Source organism: Podarcis pityusensis (assembly GCF_964106645.2).
Source record: "Podarcis pityusensis genome assembly, chromosome: 6".
In the NCBI taxonomy this organism is placed as follows: Eukaryota; Metazoa; Chordata; class Lepidosauria; order Squamata; family Lacertidae; genus Podarcis; species Podarcis pityusensis.
In genome coordinates, this window is record NC_138030.1 from 34,119,902 (window position 1) to 34,146,194 (window position 26,293).

Below are 26,293 nucleotides of genomic sequence, written 5' to 3' on the forward strand. Positions count from 1 at the left end.
AACCATTTTAGGCACATCAGTCACCATCATTCAGGTCCTTTTGGACCTGGAAGAGGGCAGAATGGGGGCGGGGCATAACACATATATACATGCTCTGCTGATGTGCATGTGGACCAGGAACGGAAGCCCCATACGAAATGGTTGCCACCTGTATGGGACAGCTGCCATATTTCTCCTTACCAAGGCATTCTCATCAGAAGCAGGCAAATGAGGTGAGAGGTGAAAGCAGGAGAAGTTAAATCATAGTGGAATTCTATATAAACAACATATCCTAACAATGATTTTACAATGGCTGTAGAATTGTAATATTAATGCCAGGAGTAGAAAACAGCACACCCACATGCAATTGAAACCCCCAACTGAACTTTCTTCCTTTATACACGACTCTTCTTTGGCATCGTGGAGACTTGATTCCCACCTACCTGGAATTAGAGAGGACTATGTTTTGAGGGCATAGCACGCCGAATCTCCATAATCATTTGTAGAGATTTGTCTCGCAGCTATACAAAGTTGTGTTAACAGGTAATTATCTGACACTGTAAGTGCAGTGGAATTGTTCCAGACACCCACTTTCTTATGATCCACGAGACTGGGGCTGCAAACTCCTTGGCACATCTTTTGTGCGTGGTTTTTTTCTTTTCTTTTGTTAGATTCTCTTCCTCCTCCTCTTCCACTCCTGAGTTCGTTTCTACAGGGTATTGTATTAATTGCCCATTATGCGATCGTTGCTCATGCCTGACAATTGGCGCTTTCTCTATGTGCGGATTGGTTGCACAGCCTGGTCTGACAGTGGGAACCCAGAAGTGGTACTGTAAATTAAAACAGTGATCTAATTACTGTACACAAAACAGGGCTGGCCCCCTATTAGCAATTTGCAGCTTAGCATCTTAGGGCTGGGCTAAGCCAATAAATAAAACCTGTTCCCTCCCTTGTGCTGGAAGCTGCGTGTGTAGCAACCAATGGTGCTGCTCAGCTTCAGCTCTGTGTTGTGACAAGCTGTTCCGTGCTGTAAGATCTCAGCGCTCCTGTTCTCTCCTTTGTACGTGTAGCTGCAATGTCTCCTCCACCACCTGATACAGAAGGTACACCCACCGAGGGGTTAAATAGCTTCTCTGGAAGGAGGCTTTGAAAGTGTGCAAGGAGGGAATCAAACTGAACTGGGGAGGAGGAGGAGAAGGAGGATCCCTGTGCAGAACACGCCTTGGCAGTAAATGCAGCTCTCTGTTATCGAACGCAACAAGAGCATCAGAAGGCACGGGCTGGTTTGCAGCAAGCCGTGGTGTGCCAAAAGTGACCTCAAGTGGTCAAGCCTCAGCCTTGACCTCAGCCTGTGCCACACGGTTTGTCACTGGGCAGAGAGGAACTGCGATGGCATGCAGGCGCTAGTGGAGCCCTGAGTCCTGGAGTGTGTGGCACTGGGACTGGGACTCTGCCCTCCTACTTTGATCTTTGCAAATCAGCCAGGTAGGAGGCAAAGGGAGATGCAGCTTGGGAAATGAGCGTCGCTAAGGAGGAAAGCCAGTGTCAGACGGCAGCTCGGATTGTCACCGACCTTTGCCGTAAGAAGAGCCTGCCCCAGTTGGACTTGGACACCTGCAAGGAGTTTCTCCTCTTTCAAGACCTGAGCAGCCCTGAGCCAGGTACAGTGACCTCTGTTCCCCTGTTAACTGCTCCTTGACTCCTATTCACATGATGCTATGGGAGAAGAAGGTCACCATGGAGGTGAAGCTTGTACAAATGCCCACTTTATGCCAGGCAGTTCCCTCTATCTCATTTTAAATCCTCTGCAGATGTGTGTTGTTGGGGGAGTCCGAAGAAACCTGTTGAAACAACAAGTTCTTGTAATGTTTGCTAAGTGAAAAAATACTCAAAGTGAAAGAATATTCAAAATAACTGGAAGGAAGCAGGGGAAAATGTGTAGAAACACCTCCTCCCTGTTCAAAGAGTGTAAGGGCAGGGTGCATCCGTTTTTAGGAAGTCTTTTAGCGAAATCAAGCTCAGTCTGTGTACCTGTGTACTTTGAGTTCTCAGAGTTTCACCTGTTAGTTAGCACAAGGTGGTGGATACCCTTGCATTTTGACAGCTCTGTGGTTAGCAGTAAAAGAGGGGGAAAGTACATTTTACTCATTAACTGAGTGCAGCTTCTATCAAAGAAGTAAATGGGGTGCAGTGCTACGTTGAAAAGCTCAGAGACTTGAGTTAAACTTGACTTCCCAGTGGCAGTAAAAGCCATCAAGGAATCTCATTTTAACCCCATGCTAGATAGTAGAAGTATTCTTAGGGTTGATATTATGCTCTCCCCCCCACCCGGGGTCAAAACCTGTTTAAAATATTGCTTTAAATCCTGCAGTAGTAGACATAGGAGGATGAGTCTCTTAACAGCTATTAGCTGTGATACCTAAATGGACATTCAGACTAGAAGCAATATTGCCAGGGCTGTCTTACCCATAGGTGCTAGGGGTGCGGGGCACCTGGGTGCCAGGCTCTCAGGGGCACCAGGCTGAGAGTCCGAGGTCCGAGAGTTGAATACAGGGAAGAGCCCACCCATCGGTTGGAGCGGCTGTGGTAGGCTCTTCTGCTGCGGGTGGCTCTGCGCCGCGAGTTTGGGGGTGACTGAGCCAGCTCCACCCTCCTGCATACCTGGGACTGGGCAACTGGGGGGGGGCGCCGGGTGGATCTTTGCACCCCGGCGCCGCATATGCTTAAGACAGCCCTGAATATTGCCATTTATTGAATGCCATGGGCAAACCACAACAGAGGGCAATTACTTCTATGGCCTGTCTGTGAGTTTCTCAGAGGAATTTAACCAGTCTGATCCAGCAGGTCTCCTGCAATAGGTCTGCTTTTGTGTTCTTAACACAGACTTCCTTATACTGCCTTGCCATTTTTATATTAAGATGCACAGCAACACCCATGTGCCCCACAGAACCAGGGAGAGTTCTATGCCATCTCCAGCCACAAGTAGAGGCAATTTATGCCTGTTGAAACATTCATCACCACAGGGCTTGAACACTGGTCTGAATCATAGCTGCTTCCTAGAATTGCCTTTGACATGCCCTTAGGGAAGGTTTGCTTTAAAATCAACTATCCTAGGCCAGACTTTCCTGATTGTGGAAAGCCAACAGGACGCCTTCATGAACAGGAAGTCTTTGCTTGTTGCTTGATGGAATCCTTTCCCAACCTGGTGCCCTCCAGATGTTTTGGACAACAACTCCCATCAGCCCCAGCCAGCGTGCTGGAGAGCACCTGGTTGGCAAAACATCTGGAGGGCAGCAGGTTGGATATTTGCTGCAGCTTTCCTTGTGTGACAACAAATAAGCTCCAAATGGAAAGTTGAGTCCTTGCAATTTCATGAGTGCAGATGAGTTTCTAAAGAGAGAGAGAGATAGCTGGACTCACATCTGCCACAGACTGGTAGCCCTGTCCCTGGTCCCAGGTGTGTGTGTGTTTTCTTCTGTGTTTTTCTCCTTGCTATGGGATTTGCACTTTACTTGCCTGGCATTCTTTTCTTTGGAATGTGGAAGGATAACTGCACAGACGTTTGGCATTCAAATCAGGACTCAGAGCTGAACCCTGGCACAAAATAAACCCTGTTCACAAGGCACCAAGAGGGGTCCTGGCAAGCAACATTTCTGAAATAAGAAACTGCTTCTCTGAAGCAGTTCACAAAAACTTTACATTTCAGAGTTGCTCACCTGAACCCATCTCTGGTTGATTGCTCTATATCCCTGCAAACGGCTGACTATCGGGATGGATGCTGTGATTTCAGCGGGGATTACCTGATTGCTGAGGTAGCTTTGCTATTGCTTTAAAGCAGCCCATCGACCTGCTGTTCGCAGCAGAGTGCAAACAATGCCCTGATTTTGACAAGCAACCTCGTGTCGTTTACTAGAGATGGTGCTGAAATTCATAACTGCCTGTCTTGGAATATCTTGCTTAGAAGATTTGGTGGCATTATGAAGCAAGTGCTGTTTTCTTTAAAAGTTCTTCACCGGCTTGGGTCTTAATCCAAGTTGGCACATCTCCATCCAGCCCCGATGCTTTGAATGCTGCCATAACAGTTTCCCAGGCACTAGTGCAGATATTCAGGGTGCCTGAGTCCATACTGTGCTTCCCTGACAAATCAGAAGTATTTGCTGCTTGCTAGAATCTCTCAAGACTCGCAGTGTATTGCAAGACATGATCTGCTTTGCATGCAGAACACCCCAAGTTCAAGTCTCTGCATTTCCAGATGGGACTGGAAACATTCCCTGTCTGAAACCTTGGAGACCCACTTCCAGTGCAGTGTAGGCAATGATGAGTTAGATGCACCAATGACCTGACTCACTGTAAGGCATCTTTCTATGCTCCCATGGATTGACCGAGATCCCAGTAGACATAAGGCGTAAGATTGAGTCTTTGTGTTAGAGAGCTATCAGGTCTGCCATGAAAAGAACTGTATAGAAGAATGGCAGGTGAAGTTGATGGACTATGCTGAAATAGCTAAAATGACTGAAAGACTCAGAAATCAGGAAGACCAAAATTTTAATAAGGCATGGGGAAAATTTATAACATCTTAAAGAAAACGGTAAATGGTTAAAATCTTGAGTAGGATTGGAATATCACTTGAAGTTTAAGGGTGAATTCTGGACACAATGGAGATGTAAAAGATTTGGACCATCATAAAAGATGCAGGAGGAAATGTTTAATAATAGGACCAACAAAGGGAAGGATGGAAGTCCAGGAGATTCCTTGGAATCATGTTTTTATGATTTATGTTTGATATATCTCTGTAAAATTTTAATTTGAAAAACCAAATAAATAAATTAAAAAGAAAAGAAAAAAGATCTGTAGATGTCACAGCACAATCAGAGCAAGGAATGGGAAACATGGAACTTGTGGAGGATGACTGATGTAGAGATTTGTGCTGAGCTCTTCTTGGTAGTAATGGATGGACTCCCTTTGGCTCAGGGCTCATCCAGACTTCCTTTTGTGCTGTGTTTGTAGCACAAGTCTGTACTTTAAAGCTCTGTGTCTGAGTGGTGTTTTTTGTTTTGCTTGCCTCAGAGCCTTCCCTGCAAAAACCCACTCTTTACTACTGACAACAAGTCTGTGGGAAAAAACCAAATTGCTATTTGTTCCAGTTCAGCATTAAGTGGTTTTTCCTTGGAAAGTGGCAAGGCACAAAAAGAGAAGGCACTCAGACACAGACTGGGAAAGCACAGACCTCTGTCTAGAAAGCACAGGGCAAAAGGTAAGGGTGTTTGGAATTTGGCTCAGCAAATGACTTGTATGTTCTGAGCCCAGTTCAGAAATCCTACTGCACATATTGGCAGTATGATATGGCCGAAATGCCTCCCCCACCCTCACAAGCCTGAAGACCTCACCCTCATGAGTTATACCCTCTTCTCTTCCCATCACACTTCTCAGGAGGTCAGTGGCAGTAGCTGTTACCAGGAGGACTCTTCGAAAGAACTCCATTTCCCCCTGGTGCCCAGTATATGCATGTGTCCAGAAGCTTAGTTTACAATGCGAGCTAGAGAAGTCCTTCTTAGGGGAATAGTGCTTAATGTATAATGCAGCTGAGCATTACAATCTGGAAATAGTCATATACTGAAACAGTGAAATTTGTACTTTGATAACATCACTGCTCCTTTTTAAGCAGTGAATAATCCAACCTATCCTCTGAATATTGGTGTGTTTTTCTCTTGTAAGTAAGAAGAGTATAATATTGTGCATAGTGAGGAGGAAATAGACAGATAATTTCCCCCTCCCTCATATTCCCAGAACTCAGGGACATCCTAGGAAGCTGAAATAATAATAATAATAATAATAATAATAATAATAATAATTTATTATTTACAACCTACCCATCTGGCTGGGTTTCCCCAGCCACTCTGGGTGGCTCCCAACAGAATTAAAAGCTAATAGAATATCAAACATTAAAAACTTCCCTAAACAGGGCTGCCTTCAGATGTCTTCTAAAAATCAGACAGTTGCTTATTTCCTTGACATCTGATGGGAGAGCATTCCACGGGGTGGGTGCCACTACGGAGAACGCCCTCTGTTAGATGGTTCAAAACAGCACAGTTGAAAGAAAGATGCTTAGATAGTTGAGGTAATTTTAATCTTTTCCCCCCCGTAAACTGCTTTGAGGTGTTTTTTTACAATGAGTGGTGTATAATTTTTTATGAAAAGGCAGCTTCGGTGCCAAAACCAGGCCTAAACACGGATTGAAATGGATCTAGAAAATCATAAAAAGAAGCAAATGCAAAATTAACTCCAGCCAGCATGGTCAACAGTCAGATATGATTGGAAGACATTAGGTTAGAGAAGGCTGGGCTAGTAGCTTCAGACTCCATGACTTATGAATTTAGATGACCATTCTTTGCTGCTCTATGAGCACATACATGAATTTGTATGTTGTCAAACAATCTATGCTTGTGATGACCTGAAAAATCAAGTTTTTATACTTTACACATAATTCTTATGCCCATATATTGTATAAAACGCAAGCTGATGATAGGACAAATTGAGAGGATGAAAGAGGAAAATATGGCTTTCTAGTACACAGAGTTACAAAACCCTCCCACCGCTTTGAACAGCAGTGAAATTCTCTTGGAACTATTGGAGAGCTCCATGCCATGCTAGCCTACTTTCTTCTCTGTGGTCCCTGATAATCAGTCCTGAGGCAATGCTCACAGGAAAGACTCCCATAGGCCAATATTGATGACTCCAGAATGCCTGACTGCGCAACTGAGGCAGGAGGGCAGAATGAGAACATTTGTATAATGGGCTGAGTGCAACCAGCCAACATATGCCTGGCACTTTTGCTATGATAACAAGAGGTTTCCTTCCGGGATGCTTTAATGTCTCCCTGTGTTATCTGAGCCTGCATGCAGCATATTTCCGCACTGGTAATTTCCCATGTGTTACAACCTGCAGGCAATCACTTGTAAATTTGTATTTTTTGCCAATCAGACAGAGCAGAAGGTGAAGCGGACCACAGTGGAGGAAACCAAGGAATTCTGAGGTCTGGAAAAATATTCTGTACAACTCCAGCAAGAACCAAAAGTTAGTCTACGCTCAAAGTTTCAGTGGTTGCCAAGCAGAAGTTGGTCATCCCATCACTGACCAATAGCAATTAGACTTGGAATCTCAAAGTTGGCTTAGGACTATTGGAAAGGGCCATAACTCAATGATTTAGCATCTGCTTTGCATGCAGAAGATCCCAGGTTCCATTCCTAAAATCTCCTTGTATGGCAGTACCTTGTCTGAAGCCTTGGGATGCTGCTGCCAAACAGTATAAGAATCTGCACTGCACTAGATAGATCAACAGTCTGACCTGGTTCCTATGTTCTTAAACTGTGGGTTGGAGCCAGAGGTCTCCCCATGGAAGTGCACTCATAGTGTGGCATTCCCACCCTGTCCTCCCCACTGCAGTCTCTTGCAGACACTGAGAAGCTGCTCTGAAGAGTCAAGGGATGCTCTGGAATGCTTCAGATTGTGGCACCAGGACTGTACTGGAAGCGGGTGAATTTCAGCAGAAATAGGCCACTATGTCAGTAGGAAAATTGAGGGGGGAGTCAGGAAGGAAGAGGCAGAAAAAAATGTCAGATTGTCCAACTGGACTTTCACTCACATAGTTCTGGATCCAAGCCTGTGCTTGACATGGAGTAGTCATATCTTTTTTTTTTTTTAAAGGAGCAAATGTTCCCCACTATAATGCAACATGGTTAGTGGAGAGGCAAACTATTTACTCATTTTCACTGACTTCAATTAAACACGTTTGATGTGGCTTGATAGTGAAAACACATGATATTCGATTGTATAATCTCATGATGCCTGCACGTTTACTGGTTTGCTATTTTGGCCTACACTGATTTTAAACACACCCACCCACCAATAACATAACAATGTGGTACACCAGCAGGTAACCTCATGAAATCAATTCAGTGCAGCACAAAACAATACAATACACTGAAAACAACTTCTGAGTAAACTCCATGCATCTGTTAGTTTCTGGTCCATGCCACTTTCACTTGTCTTTACCCACAATTCTGTATTTAATCCACAATTTTTAAAATATAAAAAAGTGTATTTGATGCATTCATACTGGGTCACAATATCCAGAGAAGTGCAAAATTGGGAGGTAGCGAAGTTCCAATTTGTAAATTAGTCTGAGGTGTGTGGATCAGGTAATTTCATATAGGAATTTGAAAAGATTAAATTCCTCAAGCATCCCTACTCCATATTCAGCTGTTGGCAGCTGCTGTCACATTGCTTTTCCCACATCTGCCTTTATACATTAGTTGTGGGGTTTTTTGTTTTTTTAAGTAACAGCCTATTCAGTTGTGCCTGTTTTCTTAGCGGTTCACTTTCTGTCATTAATTTGGGGTATCTGGTAGCATGGGTTTTGCGCACTGATCTACATCTCTCTGCATAATGAAGTACATTTTAAAAACACATAGCAATTGCAAGAAGAGAACACCACTGAGACAGACTATTTGGCACTTGATAACCCACTGATATGCCTAATTAAGGGTTTGTTTTGATACAAACGTGAAGAACTAGATCATCAAATACAAAGCTGGTGCTAGCCTAGAAAACCAACTCTAGGCAAGTTTAAGCTTTGATGAACTGCACCGTAGGCAACCCTTGAAAATGCTGGTATTGGGGATATAACTGGCATAGGTGGTGTTACGTCTGGGAAGAACTGTGATCATGCAAACATGGCAGGGAATAGGAAGAAAGACTGAATAGCCTTCAAGGGAAAAAAGAGACTTGGGAAAGGAGTTCACTGGAAGCTGAACTTGCCCAAGGCAAAGGGAAGGAGGAGGTGGGGGAGTGGTGGGAGAGACAGGCTAATTATGGGGTGCATGGACAGGAAGTGGCAGAACCAAGAATGTCCAAACACGAGCTTTTGAACAGCCTTAACAGCCCTTTAGTTTTTCCTTCTCCAGGGGCTTCTGAGAGATGGGAGTCAATGAAATCAGGAAAGAGCAAGTGATCATGCGTTGCAGGCTAGGGTGGAGTTGAGCAGAAGGAAATTCTGAGAGCTTGAGCCACTTTTCAGGGAAAAGATGAAAGGAAAACTGAGGTATGTTAAAATAGCAGTTGGTGCAATGCAGGCAAAGTGAACACTCAGTCTGCTCTTTGTCAAAACACAAAAGCAAACGACACCCGGTGAAATGGTGAAGTAACAGGTTTTGAGCAAAATACATGCTGTTTGCTTGTGACACTCACTGCCAGAACATCAGGGAGGCCAAAAATGTTGGGTGGGATTGAATATGGACTTGTCACATCCAAGCTGCTTATTGCAGCAAGAATAAGATGCCTCTGATAACAGGCTGCAAGAAAGACAAGCGAGGTTTACATCAGTGGTCTGTTATCAGATGTGTGCTATCAGTGATGCAACTGGATGTGCACATCAATGCACTTTGGGCTGGAAGGTGCTTTCTAATGCATATTGTGGAACAAAGGGAAAGAAAACAGCTTGGTCATCAGTGCAAGTTCCAATTCACCTGTAGCAGATTTTTGAAATGCAATATGATGTATAACACAGGATGCTTTTTAAAACAGAAGCAGCAGCAATGTGAAAGCTGTCCTTTTCAGGATGTGCTAAGCACTGGCTGATCGGTGGGCATATTCTTCTCATATTAATGTGAAATGTTGTTGCTGCTGTTATTTTTATATGTTAAATGTGTTACTATCTTTCCATTAAAAAGAAAGCACAAAATGGTCTAAAATATACAGCACCAAACCAGATAAGCACAACTGAGGGATCATCATCATCATCATTATACTTTCAAATTGTACACCACCTTTCTATATTACTATACACAAGGCGGCTTACAAACTGAAGAAACAACAAAGATCACAACCTTATAACAATCTGGTCCAATACAAAAATGTCATAATGAAAACATAAACAACTTATATCAAATAAAGTAATATTCAATAATCCATTCAAATATGATAGTACACAATAAAATTAAATATACACACTTACCTTTCCTCCACTCTTCCCAGGCACAATCTGTGATTTTTATTTGTCTTTTTGCTTAGAGCAAACATCAATCCGCATAAAACCCAAATTGATGTTTGCTCCGGTTCAGCTTTAAAGAGTGGGTTTTCACAGAGAAAGCTCGGAGTAAAAAACACAAAAAAGCCTGGAAAATGCAGAGGAAAAGTAATTGTGCATAAGCCCTGAAGACAAAAAGCATCAGCATTTAAAGAACTTTGGAGAACAGAACTGGCATCAAAAGCTTAAGTACCCTTATCCTCCCAGACCTCATGTAAAGTAGCTGACATCTTCCCATTTTACAGATGGGGAAGTGGCTTACCAAAGGTTAATCATTAAGCCCATAGCTAGAAATTCCGGGAGCCTTGGGTGTATGGGGGTGTGTGCCTTTGTCTTTATAAGCCACCTATTCTATTAAAAAGGGCTCTCTTATTCACACCTTCAGTGGAAACCTGTGGCACTGGCCAGGATTTCAGACTAACCTCTCTTGCTTGCAGCATTTTGCATCAGCTTGTTATATACGTTGTTGCCTTATTGAATGGCTGTGCAGCTTACCGTTTGCTATGGAAATAGTAGCCCCTGCTGCTTACTTAAACCCATGCATAGCAATTTGTCATTGATTCTCTGAAGCAGGCAACCGAGCGAGAGGCAACTCTGTGTGTAAAGTGAGTCAGACCTCACTGCTGCATGAAAGGTTGCAGCACACACAGCAAAGATGATAAACTCCAGACTGTAATTTAAAAAAATGGTTGGTGCCATAATGGAGCAACAGCAGCTGGCAGGTCTATGTCTAATGGGCTACCTGTTGTTGTGGAGATAAGATTGACTGTGTCTCTAATAACAATAGGTATTGAGCCATTTCACTCAGTGGAGTTTGATATATTTGGGGCAAATCTATTAACCAAGGAATAAATCAAAAGGTGTTTTCAGTTTCTGAATTTATTGATCTGTTTTAGAAGCTTACAAGCCTCACCAGACTCATCACTGCAATTTTAAGTGCTGAACTGGCAGTCCTGTATGAAGACTAAATTGAGCATAAGGTACCAAAATTAGGGTAGCTTGGATGCAGCATTTGCTAATACCTTTGGATTGCCCTGAAGCAGTGGTATGGGTTCATGCCCAGTCTAAATAAATTACTTGGGCATCAGTCCCACTGATATTGTGAAATAGGACTCAGTTCCATGTGATACGTTTAGGACTGGGTTGTGCAAATTATCAAAATAAAGCTGAATATGTTACCAGCAGCATCGCTACAAATCTGGATGTTGTGACCATGTATACTTCTTGATACTGCAGTTGGAGGAGAGGACTTTGCTGTGGATGGATACTTCCAAACAACCCTGAAAGGAAAAGATTGAGGAATCCTGTAGAAAAACTAAAACAGGAATGAATATTACAAAGACACGAATACTTATCTGGTAGCTGGCAAGATTGTGGGGGGGGGGAGGGGTGTTATGATTATGTTTAGTTGACTACTAAACATAGTTGTTATGCATCTATGACAACCAATAAAAATATTTAGAGAAGAATATTAAGCAGACAGTAGTCCAGCAGTCCTGATCTTATGATGTTACTTCTGCCTACACGTGAAATTCGGAGTGTGAAACTAATTTGAAAAACCACTGTGTGGACTATGGGGCAAAAATTCACAGTTATAAGAACCTTACTTCTTTGTAAGGCTCACACTTCATCATGAGCCTTCTTAGCATAGAACAACAACAACCAGAAGAAAAAAGGCCAAAAGGAATTTACAATATTATGGAAAGTGCTACTGCAGATTCCATATTTGTTGCCTATGACACCTTAATTTTGCTGCAGTATTTTTCTAGTGGATTCTACAGCAGCGATGTTTAGATTAGGTAAGTGTCAAGCTGTTGCTAGTTACTCTAAACAGATAATTAAGTCAATTAGCAAAATAAGGCACTTAATGGGAGAAAGTTATTGATATAAACATTTCGGCAAGCATGTTGCACAGGGAATTAACTAATGCTAAAGCTGTATTTCACGAACCACTTAATATAATGTGGCCCCAATTACTAGCTTGGAACTAGGGTCAATTATTCCTGTGTTAAATTTGTAGGCTTGCATGCTGATTCAGCGATTCCTTGTGTTGTAGTATCATACACAAATCAATGGATCAGAGTCATGGAATAAGGTTCTTTGCAGTAATAAAAAAGGTATCTGTTTCAGTTACTTTTGTGAGAGCTTGTAAATTCCTGACATGACTCTACAGACACCATTTTTATAGCCTTATGAGGGCTGCTGTGTGTGTGTGTTTTGACTAGATCCCCAAGAGCCACCAAGTACAGCCCAGTGTTTGGCATGATGGCCTAGTGGAGAAGACCTACACTTAGAATTAAAGAAAAGGGCACTCGGCCCAGGAATTTGTTTTCATCACTGGCACCTTTTCAAGCACAAACCTGCTTCTGGTTTCTGTCTATTAGTATTCATTTCAGAAAGAGAGACAGAGACTTTTAATTGTCATTCTTTTTTAACTACTCTACTGTTAGCTATTGTTATTGTTGTTACTATTATAAATGGGATGCAGGTGTCGCTGTGGTCTAAACCACTGAGCCTCTTGGGCTTGCCGATCAGAAGGTCGGCGGTTCGAATCCCCGCGACAGGGTGAGCTCCCGTTGCTCTGTCCCAGCTCCTGCCAACCTAGCAGTTCAAAAACATGCCAGGGCAAGTAGATAAATAGGTTCCGCTGCGGTGGGAAGGTAAACGGCATTTCTGTGCACTCTGGTTTCCGTCATGGTGTCCCGTTGCACCAGAAGCAGTTTAGTCATGCTGGCCACATGACCCTGAAAGCTGTCTGTGGACAAACGCCGGCTCCCTCGGCCTGAAAGCGAGATGAGCGCCGCAACCCCATAGTCACCTTTGACTGGATTTAACCATCCAGGGGTCCTTTACCTACTATTATTAAGTTGCTTGAATCATGAAAATGACTTGAATCAAATTACAGACACCATAAAAATACTAAAAACAAATACAGTCAATAAGAACCTTAGAAACCCCACATCTTTACAAAATAAAAGACTTGCAGATCTTGCCCCACAAAAGAGGCCACAAATATTTTAAAACTGAGATAATTTTCTTTTTTTCTTTTTTGCCTAGCGTCTAACAATGGATGAAGATGGTGCCAGGTGGGTTTCCCTGAGGGGGAGCATTCCACAAGGGGAGAGGCATCACCAAGAAGGCCCTTCTCATGTTGCCACCCTCTGGACCTCCCATGGAGGAGGCACACAGAGAAGGGCCTCAGATGATGATTGCAGGGTCTGGGTTGGTTCATGTTGAAAGAGGTGATCCTTGAAGTATTGAGCTTCTGAACCTCAGAAAGCTTTGGAGGTCAAAACCTGAATTGAGCCCTGAAACTAATTGGTAGCCAGTGCAGTCGTGCCAGAATTGGAGTTATACAATCGGGCAAAAAATGTTGTTTCTGTTACTTTCCTGGTGACTGCCCCGATGCCTTGGGTTACCTCCCCCCCTTCCTTAGGGCCTCTGTCATTCCCCTTGCTGACCACCTTTTCTTTCTCAAATGCTTCAATTTTTGTTTTGTGTGGCCACATCTGCTCTGTGATGTCGGGATAGAAAGCCTCTAGATTGCTTACAGGAAAATCACCCCCAATTTGACCTTCATATCCTCCTTTATGTCCCATTTCACTTCTTATAATGTCACTATTTCATCTATGACACTGGTGGCTCTGCTTAGCCCAGGAATGGTGCCCCACCCTGCTTTATAGCACAATATATTATTCTATTGTAAACATACAATGCCTGCAGAACATCAACATTTACAGCACACTGCAAAACAGGAATAGCTGCCCTCTACCATCTTGATCACGCAATGCTTCATGGTTAAAGTTGTGCCTCCTCTAGTGCTGTCTTCTCTAACTTGCATGAACCTTGAATATAAGTAGCCTAGTAGTGATCTGTCTAGTTGAGTCATGCCATGTGGACCTAAAGACATAATGCCAGAGGGTAGCTCAGAAGACTGGCTCTTCCAAATGTCTAGATGGTGTAATTTATGCCAGAGGCAGAAATAAATTTCACTTTCATGCAGCTTTCTTCCATCCATCTTCGGGGGGTAAAGCTGGTTGTTGTTTTTTAAAATAAAAAGCATGAGTAGATTAAATTTCTTTTCTGAAAAGTCCAAGTGATCAAGGTTGACTGAAGGCCACTATAACTTAATGATCAGCAAAGGCCAAGTGAGCAGCCTTTTCTCAGCCTAGATTGCAGACTGCTGGTGGCAAGGATCCATCCATAATTTCCCATTACAGGCATACAATTGCAAACCTTCCGAAAGTGTGATGTAAAATAGCATGTCAAGCAACAATCTAAACCCTCAACCCCCTCCTCATAGCCCCATATACTACTTTCTCTGTAGTATTACAGTCTTATGTCTAGCCAGATTTCGCCATATCCTGTAGGGCCAGATGTACTGGCACAGCACATGATATGCCCTATCTTTGAGGATTTAGTTTTGACAAGCGAAGCAGCAGGCCTGGGATGAATGGCATTAGACCATCAAAGTGAATCATTCTGATTCATTTTAGCCTTAGGCTCAGCATTTCAAGAGGAGATGATGTTCCCCAGGCAAAAAACTGTGATGGAGCTATATTGTGTGATGGAATCCAGACTGCCTGTTCCACAAATGGAAAAGCTTCTTCCCTTCACTGAGATCCAGTGGACCTTTCTGTTTGAGATAAGGCGGTGGGGATGAGGTGAACGTCTCAGATTCCTGCTTCCCACACTGTATCACTTCATGCTGCTCTGGAAGGTCCCTCAACTATCTAGAGCAGACCTTCAGGAGACGTGAGGGAAAGGATTGCTTCCCTGCCCTCTTCACCCAGCACCAGTGAAAGAACACTGAGTGCAGCTCTGGGTCCAAGCCAAAGGATTTTGTGGCACCCTAAAGACTGGCAAGTTTATTACAGCAGAAGCTCTTGACGTGGACTTTGCGTCTTCTGTATAGTAATTTGGATATCATCCCTTGACTATAGCATAGCCATACTGTGTGCGTTGCAGAGTACATTTTGGCTGACCAGCCTGAAGAGAGACAAGGCTGTAAATGTTAAACTGAATCTTCTACTTAATAGCACAAGGAGTTTCTGAATACAACTCAAACCAGTGAGGAAAATGAAAGAGAAACTACGATAAACAACTCAGGATTGTTATACAGAAAGTGTGTGTGGGGGGGGACTATTTAGTGGCAGTTTTTCTCTCTGCACAGTCAGTGTTGTTACTTATTCCAACAGTGTGTAGTGACAAATCATGTCCCCAGAGCCTTCTAAAACAGTAGCTGGGGCATCACAAAGTATAGGTGGCTGGACCTCCTGCTCTCTAATTCAAGCACTGGTGGGTGGGACCCATGCAATTGGTCCTGTGCTCATGGGTCCCAATTCCAAACACTACTGTTTGCATGGGACAAAGCTGTAGAAATGAGGCTTCCCTAAGAATAGCCCTTCTGTTCCCATGGTGGCCAATCAGATGATTAGGTGGGGATGCTTCCCAGAGTGGCCATCACATGCCGCCAGGGAACCCACAAGCAGGGCATGAAGGCAATAATGCTCTCCTTTGTTGCTAGCTAGCAACTGATATATTCAGTAGCATGCTGCTTTTGAACACTGAGGTTGCATATCTTGCCTGATTGCCATTGCTACTTACCCTTTATGAATCCCCTTTCACAAACATCTAAATTACCATGCCCTTAGCACATCTTGCACCAGCGAGTTCCATAAATTACTTAAGTTTCGGCAAAAAAGTACACCCTTTTGTCATTCCTGAATCCTCTGCCATCAGTTTCACTGGGTGACCCTGAGTTCTAGTATTATTTGAGGGGTGTGTGTGAGAGAGAACTTCTCTTTACTCTTTTTCTTCACTGCATTCATAATTTTTTAAACCTCCACTGTAGACATACTGTGGATGTGATGTGTGTGTCCTCAAATCTAATATCAGAAGCATCCAAAACATAGCAGGTAACATGAATGGATAATCGTGGCTGCAGAATATACAAATTACCTCCAGAAAAATGTAAAGGGAAATTCATTCTGATATTTCAAACATGGAAATGTACTTGGTATGTAAAGGAGACCTCGGGGATGCTTGTTCCTTGCCCTGTCTCCATTCCACGATGTCTCTGAAGGATGGTTCAAAAAGCCAGCCTGTTTCCTTTGTCATCAGTCACACATGTAGCATTTGGTATGTAGCTGCCACGGTGTGTGAGGCCCATTTCCTGAGGCAGTGCCAAGAGCACTGATGGGAAATGCTGATTGATCTGAGCACCAGCTTTTACATTCTGATTAGGTACCTGCTTCCATTCCAGATAATGAGCTACTCTCTGGGGGTCTGATATGTGCAGACGTGGTTCTGCTATAAAACTATCCAGAATGGAGCTGTTCTGTGGTCATTTAAGTTTCTTTTACACTCCTATTGCTCTCTTCAGTGGCCAAAGTGATGCTCTGGATTGATAGGCGGCTTCTGTACCGACAATAATTGTCTATTGATTTCACACTTTATTGCTGCATCTCCTGTTGCAGTTTGGATGCCTCGTGCAATGCTAGGCACACTGCTAGACTCTGAGCTTTACCTTACAAGAAAGGCTCTACAACAGGGGCTGGCAACATTTGTTTTGTCAAGGACTGCATTCCCTGGTGTGTGTGAGAGAGAGGGGGGGGGGGAGAGAGAGAGATCTGCCAGGGGCTGCATTTTGGCTGTGAACAGAGCTCCAGCCAGGAGTAGAAGGGCTCAGAGCAAACAGTGGGAGGTCCACCGCCTTCTTTCTCTTAAAATCTCTTCTGTCTCTCTTTTCCTGACCACCAGTGGGCTGCTGGGAAAGGGACAGAACAGTATTGCCAAAGGTCCAGACTGCTCACTTGCAGAAGGCCAAAGTAGGCCGAGAGTTAGGATGTGGGGGAAATTCAATTCAGTTTGTATTCAAAAGTGAAACTACCCAATTCACACTTTCTGAAACAGTACACAAACTGAAACAGCCATTTCCCGAAATTCACACTTTTATGAATTTTGCAATGCAGATCTCCCACCAGGTAATAAGTACAAAATGCATATACTCGGGTAACGTGTGCATATACTAGTGAAAATAAAGTATTTAGGAAACATTGCTTTGCAAATATATGTATACTTAGATGCATTACAAACAAATGTATATTTGGAGAAATTTGCACTAAAATGCTGAAGTTTCACAAGGACTTAAAAAAAGGGAAGTTTGCAAACTGATGTGAACATATGGACCAAATTTAAGACTGGAAAAGTCAGAAACTGAGAGAAAGTGAAAATACAGAGTTGCCCATCTCAAGCCAAAAGCCGCATAAAATTAGACAAAGGGATGAAGGATTCCCAGCTATGCTCTAAAAGGTGCCCAGTGCCCAGCCAAAAATGTCCTCCAGTGAAATTGGCTTGCATGATTACTGAAGCTACAAAAAGCTCTTCACCCCCTCCATAGGTCTTCAATGTGTAAAAAGCAGTATTTTTTTTTGGTAAGCCCTTTCCCAGGGATTTATGGCTGTGTTGCTGCAAGAGAAAGAAGGGGAGAAATTTGCTTTGGCTTGCGTTTTAATGTGAACCTGCTTAATTTTTGTGGGGTAACCAGCCACATGTAACAAACATGCTTAAGTTTACACACACCAAATGTTGCATGGATTGTCCCATAATCTCAACGTGCTAGTTTGGTCTTGTGAATTGCTCCCCCAAGCACTGGAATGCCCAAAGATGTTGCCTCATTGCCATCCACTCTATTTATGTCGTGTCTCCGTTTCACTCTTCCAGGACCGAATGCTGGAATTTCCTTTCAGGGATCACCCTGAAATGCCAGCTAGGCACTATTTTCAAGAGCTATATTAAGGTTTGTTCTGACCAGTGGAGGGAAGTTGATTTTTGCAGTATTAAAAGTGAATCAGCTTGTTTGCAGAACAAGACAGTCATTTCTGGGTGGACTGAGCTGAGTTAATGACTTTCTGTTAATATCCTCTGCAAGCACATTCCTTATGCCCTGTGGCATTGCAGCTGCAGGGTTCATAAAGGCTCCCAAAAGTCTTTTTTCTGAACATTGCACTTTCCCATTTGAGGTTTAAATTGACTCCCATGATTATTGGTCTGCAATCATATATAGGAGCCAATGCTGTGGTTTCATCAGTTGAACACACTCTGCAGTGGTTGGACTAGGATTTGAGAAGCCAGGGTTCACTGGGATAGCACAGTAACCACACTCTGAATATAAAAGCTAAAATAGTGAATTTTAGCACAACTAACTTACACTGGGAGGTGGGGCAAGGGAGGGGAATTGGAGATGGCTGGAACATGGCCAATGGAATGGGCAGTGTGGATGCAATAATGTGGGAGCCCTGGGGGCAACACCACAGAACTACTGATAAAGTCCAATATAAATACAAATATAAACAGAGATTCACTATTAATGAGTCAACAACATGTTGCTACATACACCTGTAATGGAACAGCAGCTATGAACAGCTACTCAGAAGTCAGCCTCACTAGGTTTGTTGGGGTTTCTGTCAAGTAAATGTATAGAGGTTCATTTTAGTACAAAAGACCAATACAGCTACTGCTCAGGAAAACATGTGACAAGAATTCCTTTCCGAGTTTACACACACACACACACACACACACACACACACACCTCCCCCAAGGCCAACAATTTGCTCTCAGCTTCTTTTCTAGAAATCATACAATGGGGCGGGGGACCCTTCAATTTCTGATACTACATAGAAGGAAAGCACACTTTTAAAAGCCAGGAGAAATAAGGAGGAAATGGATGGGATAGGAAAATGAGGGAGTTTTGGCAGCCCTCACGAGTTGCATAAAATTGAGGTCAGGGGATGCAATAGAGCAAAAAAAATGATTTGGCTAATATACATGTCTTTTCTTTTTGCTGTTCAGGTTCAAATTCTGTGGACTGTCTTGGATGGAAATTAGTTACGTATTTGCAAGTCATACCATTAAAAGAACTTATTTGTAAGACCACAAAAGAAGTACAGTGGTGCCTAGGTTTAAGAACAGTCCTGTTTAAGAGCGATTCGGTTTACGAACTACGCCAAGCCCGAAATAGTGTCCCGGTTTGAGAACTTTACCTCAGTCTAAGAATGGAATCCGAACGGTGGAAGGGCACCAGTGGCGGGAGGCCTCATTAGGAAAAGCGCACCTCGGTTTAAGAACAGTTTCGGTTTAAGAACGGACTTCCGGAACGGATTAAGTTCATAAACTGAGGTACCACTGTAATATGTTAGTAGAATGAAGCCACTAATGGGACCTGCAGGGTTAGTTGTAGGGAATTATATTTTTAGAAATAAGTGTATAAAATGATGACTTATGACAAGTGAGTAACCAGGAGAAGTATGCAGTATAAACATGTTAGAAGTGTTAAACAATATTTAGAGTCAATAACGTGGCTTCTGATATAATCAGCACGAAGGTGTCTTCGGAAACTGGCTGTGTGTAAAAGCTATCAATCAAGTCCTCTCAAAGAATGGTATAAATGCACAATTCCAGTACCCAACATTATTCTTCTAAATGCAGCAGTTCTTTTATTGCCTAACTTACAGAAATACCTGTGTGAGCATCAAGACAAAATAGAAGTACTGGGCTGAAAACAGGAAGTGAGCTTGTGTAAATCATTTGCACACACAGAAATGTGTGTGCATGCGCGTTTATGCCCAGATGTGAGCTGAAAGCTGGCTGGCTGCATCACTCCCTAGGCAGTGTACAGAGAGGCTGATCAGATTTGTAGACTTTTTGTGCATGTGGACCTCTGAGCCGATTCCAGTGTAGCTGCAGTCACCTCATGCCTAGTCGAGGAACAGAATCTCAAACTCCATAGAAACACACAGTCCCTATCTCTGCTGCTAATTGCATATGTGGAGCAGACTGAGGAAGGTGCCAGAGAGCTGGGCTCGGGAACAGAAGCCTGCCTGGTAAGTGAAAGCTCACAAAGTTGCTTTCTTTATTTCTGTTTCCCTTTCATGCTGATAAGAATCCTCTCCTTCCCTTTGCTGACTGTGCCTGAGAAGCTGGTGCAGCTTTGGGGCTGAGACGTGGATTTTTGCTTTCAGATATTTTTCACCGAGGCAGAGACACCCAGCATGTGCTTATGCCTACTTCGAACCAGAGCAAAGGCTTTCTCCATTGTTTTGCAGAATGCAACTGACAAGCTGCTGATTTCCCCTCTTTGCAGATGTTTGCTCTTTAGCATCTTTGTTTGCTTCGCAAAACTACTGCTGGAGCAGCGTGTGTGTAATTCTCGTCACAGATAGATTGATGTGCACATGTGAGCCTGTTAATCTCATTTCCCCATACGATTGCTCATTTAACTTTCTGTTTGAGTCCACGCTTCCTTTCATATACCCCCCTCCGCTTTAATGTTTTCACTGTTTACATTTCTGGGTGTTATCCTGTACTACTTCTCTTTTTGCCTTCTTTGTGTGCCTTCTCGCACTGCCAAGCTCTGATGTTTCTACTCCCCCCACCCCACCCCCGCCGCAATTCCATATCAGACCCTGAGATCAGTGTAATTTCTATATGGGAATTGTGGAAGCCCCCAACTTGCTTATTTAAGAGATCTAATCCTTTTGCTTTGCTGAACTCATGGATATAATCGCCAACAATAATAATCGTAATCTGGGTTGGGGAAAGATAGGGCTTTGTCTGTTGCACGCTCTCTGCTTAATTATACTTAAACACTGCAAAATCATATCCTGTTGGGACTGAGAAGCGGGGAGGAAGGGGGAGCTATTGTGGAAGAGATTTCACATGGGCTGGAGATAACTCTCTCGGGAGTAGTAAGCGCATGGAAGCCAGCGGATGCTAATTGGTGCTACCTTGAAATTGAGTTCCATTTGTTATGCTACAGCATGTTAGTGTTTGACAACATTGTAGAAAACTGAGCAGCCAGCACGGCAGGCTGGGTGCCAGGAGCCCAGCTCTTAGCACAAGCGGTCTTCAGGATATTGCTCTGGACGGAATCCAGGGTGTTTGTTCCCCCAGGTGAAGTGCAAAAATTCTACGCTGTTCTAAGTGCTTAGGAATCTGACCATGTAAAATCCCCCCACCTATTCTTCGTAAACTTGGAAGGAGATGCAGATCTGCACTTTAAATTGAATCAATAGACCAGTCCATCAATTGCTTTCTTAAATTTCCTCCCCCTCCTCCTCCCCCATCAAGTGGTGCATCTCTTCTGTCAGATGCATGACCCAGAATTACCTGACCTGAGCGTTGAACCTGATCACTGTAGCTGTTTGGTTTAATGGGATTTTATGGTGCATGGCATTCTGTGACTTGGGTCATTGGTGGAGAGGCGGCGGGGGGTGGGGTGGGGGAGAAGGTGCTTGCCATTTGCCTGCAAAATCTCTGGGATCAGAGACTTATGCATGCCTGTGAAAATGGTTGCTGTGCATTACATTCTAAGGGTGAGACCTCTCCTTTTTTTGCAAGCTAATGGAGACAAAAGGCATAACAAACAACACAGGAACAGAGCCTCCTCCTCGCTCATCCAGCTGAGCTCAAGTGACAGCTCCAGCTCTGCTTCACAGACAAAGAGCATTACCAGGGCACGCAATGATGATTCTTCACTTAAGGGCTTGAGATGCAACAAGGGATTAAGAAAAGTGCCACCCCCAGTTCCCATGGAGGGTGGAGCCTTTTCCCCATCAATGGATGGCAAAAAGCCAGTTTAAATAATGATGATGCTGATTCCCTAGAGAGAACAGTAGCAGAGGAGGGCAGGGCTCCTGCACCTTTTATTAGCTGTGCAGAAGATGGGATTTTAACAGTCAGTGGTAAGAAAAACTTCACTTGCTGACACGTCTTCTTCTGCACTCTTTCTAAAGGAACTGATGTGCTGTTTTTCTCTAGACACTTGATCACTCTACTGACCCAGTGAGTACTTTTCACGGTGCCGGCCCTACAGTTAGGCAAAGGGAGGAAGTCACCTCAGACAGCTGATTATGGGAGACATGAAAAGGCAGCAAATGGGCAAGTTGTCAGTAGTATTATTACAATTTTCTGTAGAATTTTCTGTCTCAGGTGACAAAACAATTTAGCTGATGTTACACCTTACTTTAGAGAGGTGGGCACCATTTGCTGCTCCACCTCAAACACCAAAATGCCTTGGGCCAACCCTGACTTCTTAGGACCTTGGAGATTCTTGAATTTGACAGACAGAATGAAGGATCAGTTAAATCTGATTAAAACATACCGTGAATGCCTTACCCCTAGGATGCCTTATCATTATTGGCATTGTACTTGGCTGCTCAACATGGCCTGGTTTGTTGACCTTTTCTCCCAAACTGCAGTCATACTGATAGGTCTTCAGTTAGGCCATTAAAAAAAACCCCCAGTGTGTTTTAAAGATTTCTTCAATACAGTACCAAAAGAAAAATCAGTGTAAGAGCTAAAGCAATGTTAGCAGTGCAGGATAAATGGGTACTCTCTGTTTAGAAACAACAGAAACTTATGCCTTTGGCATACACCCCTAAGGCATTTATTATAATAGTCAGAGTTTTGAACCAGAAAGACAAGTGCTCTTGAGGAGTAATCACAGGTGGTGCGAGGGCTGCCCCCTGTCTTTCCTAAATTACACCTTTGAGGCTCATCATCTTTCCTGTCTCTTCTTTCTTAGCAGTGGTTTGGTGCCTTTCATAGCAACATGACAGCTTTCCGCATAATTCACCTCCTTGCCAGGCCAGGAAAAGCTTTACTCGGGATTTCAACCTGCCACACACCTGTTAAAGACACAAAAAAGCCCTTCAAGGACAACTAACTCTGGACAACCAAAAGTTCTTTCCAGCTTTCATATAACTCTGGGGTGTAGGATTGGGGTTAGGTTCCCAGGCTTGGTGCTGGGAATGTAAGAAAGAAAGAAAGAAAGAAAGAAAGAAAGAAAGAAAGAAAGAAAGCAAGCTAGCTTTGGTGGCTAAACCCCATTAGATCTTGTATTGAGGTACAGTACTGGAAAGAACTGAAATGATTGATCCTGAGTCACAAATCATACAGTACTGAAGCATTAATGAATTCATAGTAATAATTCCCTCCAATTGCCAAGACAGTAAATCTGTATGGACCAGCAATAGGGCTGTATCCTAGCTTTGGCCGAAACCTGGATCCCAGACTGAAATAGGAAGCTTCAGGCTCAGGCTGGATTGAGTTGACTGCCCCGGATCAACCCAGGTCATCTCAGCTCAGCTCAGCTCAGCTCATCCAAAGTGATTTGGAGCTGTCAGGAGGTGGGGCAGTCAGGCAGCTGTAGGGGTCAGGAAGGAGAAGGAGAGACAGACAGTCCCCACAAGGTTTAGGGCAGTGAAACAAAGCCACTCATGGACAAGATAAGGGTGTCTGCATAGATGGCTTCTTTAACCTCCCCCAACAAGACTAGTGCATGTACGAAGTCCACCTCATGGAGCAGAACTGGTTAGAGTCAGTGACAAAAGAGAGAAATGGTGTCAACCCAGTGGGCAGAGTGCTGGACTAGGGTCTGGAAGACATGGGTTCAAATCTTCACTCAGCCATGAAGCTCTTGGGCCAGTCAGCTTCTCTCAGCCTAACATACCTCATAGCATTGTTGGGAGGATAAAATGGGCAGGAGGAGAACCATGTACACCACCTCAGGCTCCTGCGGAAAGGAAAGGTGGGATAAAAATGTAACAATAAATAAATTACAACAAGTGGAGGGGAAAATAAGAACTCTACCCAATAGCACTGGAAGGAGGTGGCCACCCCCCATAGCTGTACTGTGCAGGTTTGCAGGGATCCTGGCATCCTGTCTGATGCATGGCGGTTGAGTGCCCAGATTCAGGGCTGACTACACAACTAGCTGCACCGCTTTGCTACAGCACAAGGCAGGGAGATGAAAGCCTCCACTGGTGCTGCACCACTCTAGTTGGGAGCCACTGCCATTGTCCTCATTCACTGCCATAAGAACAGCCATTCTGGATCAGACCAAAGGTTTTTCTAATCCAGCATCTTATTACCAACTACGACCAACCAGATGACGATGGGAATCCCCCAATGGGGGGACATGCAGGTGACACTGCTGTTCTCCAATTTGCACACAGCTCTTTTGAGTCCTTTCCTGAAATGAAACCTTAGACAGATCAGCACAAGAAATGGGAAATCTCTCTTTGCTTCCATCAGCCTGGTTCGCTTTCTTCTGAATGCTCTTGATGTCAGCCTGGTCCCAGAGGACGCAGCTACATGCAGGCCTGTTTGCCATGAAGAGGCAGGTGGGAGGGGGAGTCGGAGTTAAACATCCGCATTCAAAGTTAGTCAGCCTCTTAGAAGTTTACCAGACTAAGCTGGCTAGGTGCTGGCAATCTGTGGACAATTTGGAAGCAGCTGTCTAACTCCGGCAGGGATTGAGCCATGTGTATTCATCATTATTGAGTCATTTACAGATGTTGCTACAATGCATTATGGCAAAATGTCGGGAGGTTAGCACACAGCCACAAACTATAATTATGCTCAGCATGGCTTATAATAGCTTATTAGATTGTCATCTGTTAAGCGTAAAGCATTGACAACTGTTACTACCACATTTATAATGCCCCAGAGAGCTACTGATTAAGGCACAAAGCATCCTGATTATCATGAAGGGAATTTGGGTTCTCATGGGGGAAACTGATTTCTGCCATCCTGCTTTTTATAGAGAGCTTGTTGTTTGGTGTGCAGCAAAAGGCAAATACCCTTTTGCCCAGGGCAGGGAATGGTCAGAGGCTATAGAGGCCTGGCTCAAGGATAGGAAGCAAATGTCTTTGATCCAAGTTCATTGCACCCTAGCACTGATCATCTCTCTCTCTCTCTCTCTCTCTCTCTCTGTCTGTGTGTGTGTGTGTGTGTGAGAGAGAGAGAGAGAGAGAGAGAGAGAGAAACACTCAAAATAGTAGCATACCAACGAAAACAGACGTTCACAAACACAATGTGACATAGCCAAGGCACTGGATCAGATCTTTACCTCATCAAAAAATCAAGTGAAAATTGGCCTTCAGCCTTGCCATAATGAGATTGATTTTTTTAGCTACACTATATATTATTTATTAGTAGCAAAATGCCCTTCATTACGATGGGTGGAATGGGAGCATATAAGTGTGCATGAAAGGAAGACTTGTGGGCTTCAGTCTACCAGCCTCTAGGTGTACAGAGACACATTGTGCCCTGTGGAGGGATCTCTATGAGGGAGAGTCAGGCCTTGCAGGATCAGGAATGAAAGGTAGGCTTTGCCTTCACCGTCACACGGTCCCCAAGTCTAAACTTTACTTTTCCTGTAAGTATGAATGGCAAGTGTTCATAAAATAAAGGGGTACCATTGGGACAACACTGGGGAGAGGGAACGAAGCTCTTTTCTACTCAGGTGACCTCAGCTTCTACCTCCTTCCGTCTGCACAGTCCCATCCTGGGTTCTGTAAAGTCAGACAGAATGTTAGATGAATGGAATGGAACGTTGACAGCTGTCTTTCATAGATAGATAGATAGATAGATAGATAGATGATAGATACTGTTCTTCTATAGAGCATGATGCTTCCATTCTCTGAGAAGGAAGGTCTCCACCATATTTTGAACAATGCTAAAAGAAGCGCCAGGTGTTCGTGGCGCTATTCACTGTGTTATAGCATGGCTGTTTGCTTGCTTAAACATAAATTTCTAGCTCAATATCCATATCTGCGTGTGGAAAGTAATTGTTTTCCAGTCCTTACAGAATCTATAGGTATATTAACAGAGCCAAAAGGCTAAGGAAAAGGCTGAGAACCATCATATTTCCTATCCCTCATACCAAGAACAAAGTTAGATCTCATTGGGATTTAATTGGATGCAAAGTACAATAATAGGCTTATGAATCTTGACTATTTCCCATTTCTAACCCCTACCCCCCCTACAAATGTATATTCTGCTGAGTTGATAAATGGTTTGTTTTGCATTCTGCTGCCTGTTTTTGCACTTTGTATTTGGCTAGGAGGTTTTTTTTTTTTTTTTAGCCTGGGGTTTCTTTCTCCAGTAAATCTGAGAGTATTTTCTTCTTTCTTTTTCTTTCCACCTCACCCATGACGTGATATAGAATTTATATGAACACATTAAGATGTGCTGCCTACTGGTCATAGTGTAGTGATCTATAGAAAGAGAACAAAGCACAACAGTGCCTTTCACTAGGCACAACAATGAGTGAAACTATCAGTCAACTATATCTATTGGGATGATTATCTCTGGAACCTGAGCATACTTGAGCTCTTTCCTGACAAAAATCGCTATGATGGGAACTTCCGTGTGACAGAGAGC

The 26,293-nt window shown here is 43.5% G+C and overlaps 1 protein-coding gene and 1 long non-coding RNA gene across 5 annotated transcripts in view; one reads left to right on the forward strand and one right to left on the reverse strand.

The window, feature by feature from the left end:
- The first annotated feature begins 1,009 nt into the window (after positions 1-1,009).
- SYT6 (synaptotagmin 6) overlaps positions 1,010-26,293 on the forward strand; it is a 138,499-nt gene continuing 113,215 nt past the window's right edge. For 2 of the 4 annotated variants that reach the window (XM_081009155.1, XM_081009156.1), the window contains exon 1: positions 1,010-1,640. In XM_081009155.1, coding sequence (XP_080865281.1) covers positions 1,496-1,640 — 145 coding nt within the window. In that variant the 5' untranslated portion in view covers positions 1,010-1,495. Of the gene's footprint in view, positions 1,641-19,715; positions 19,948-26,293 lie in introns of those variants that run through there. The other 2 variants (XM_081009157.1, XM_081009158.1) reach the window with 1 other exon arrangement.
- On the reverse strand, positions 22,617-25,409 carry LOC308478947. The gene is made up of 3 exons (XR_013987396.1): positions 25,327-25,409; positions 23,577-23,639; positions 22,617-22,752 (listed from the first exon to the last, which is right to left on the reverse strand). It is a non-coding gene; the product is annotated as an uncharacterized lncRNA (long non-coding RNA).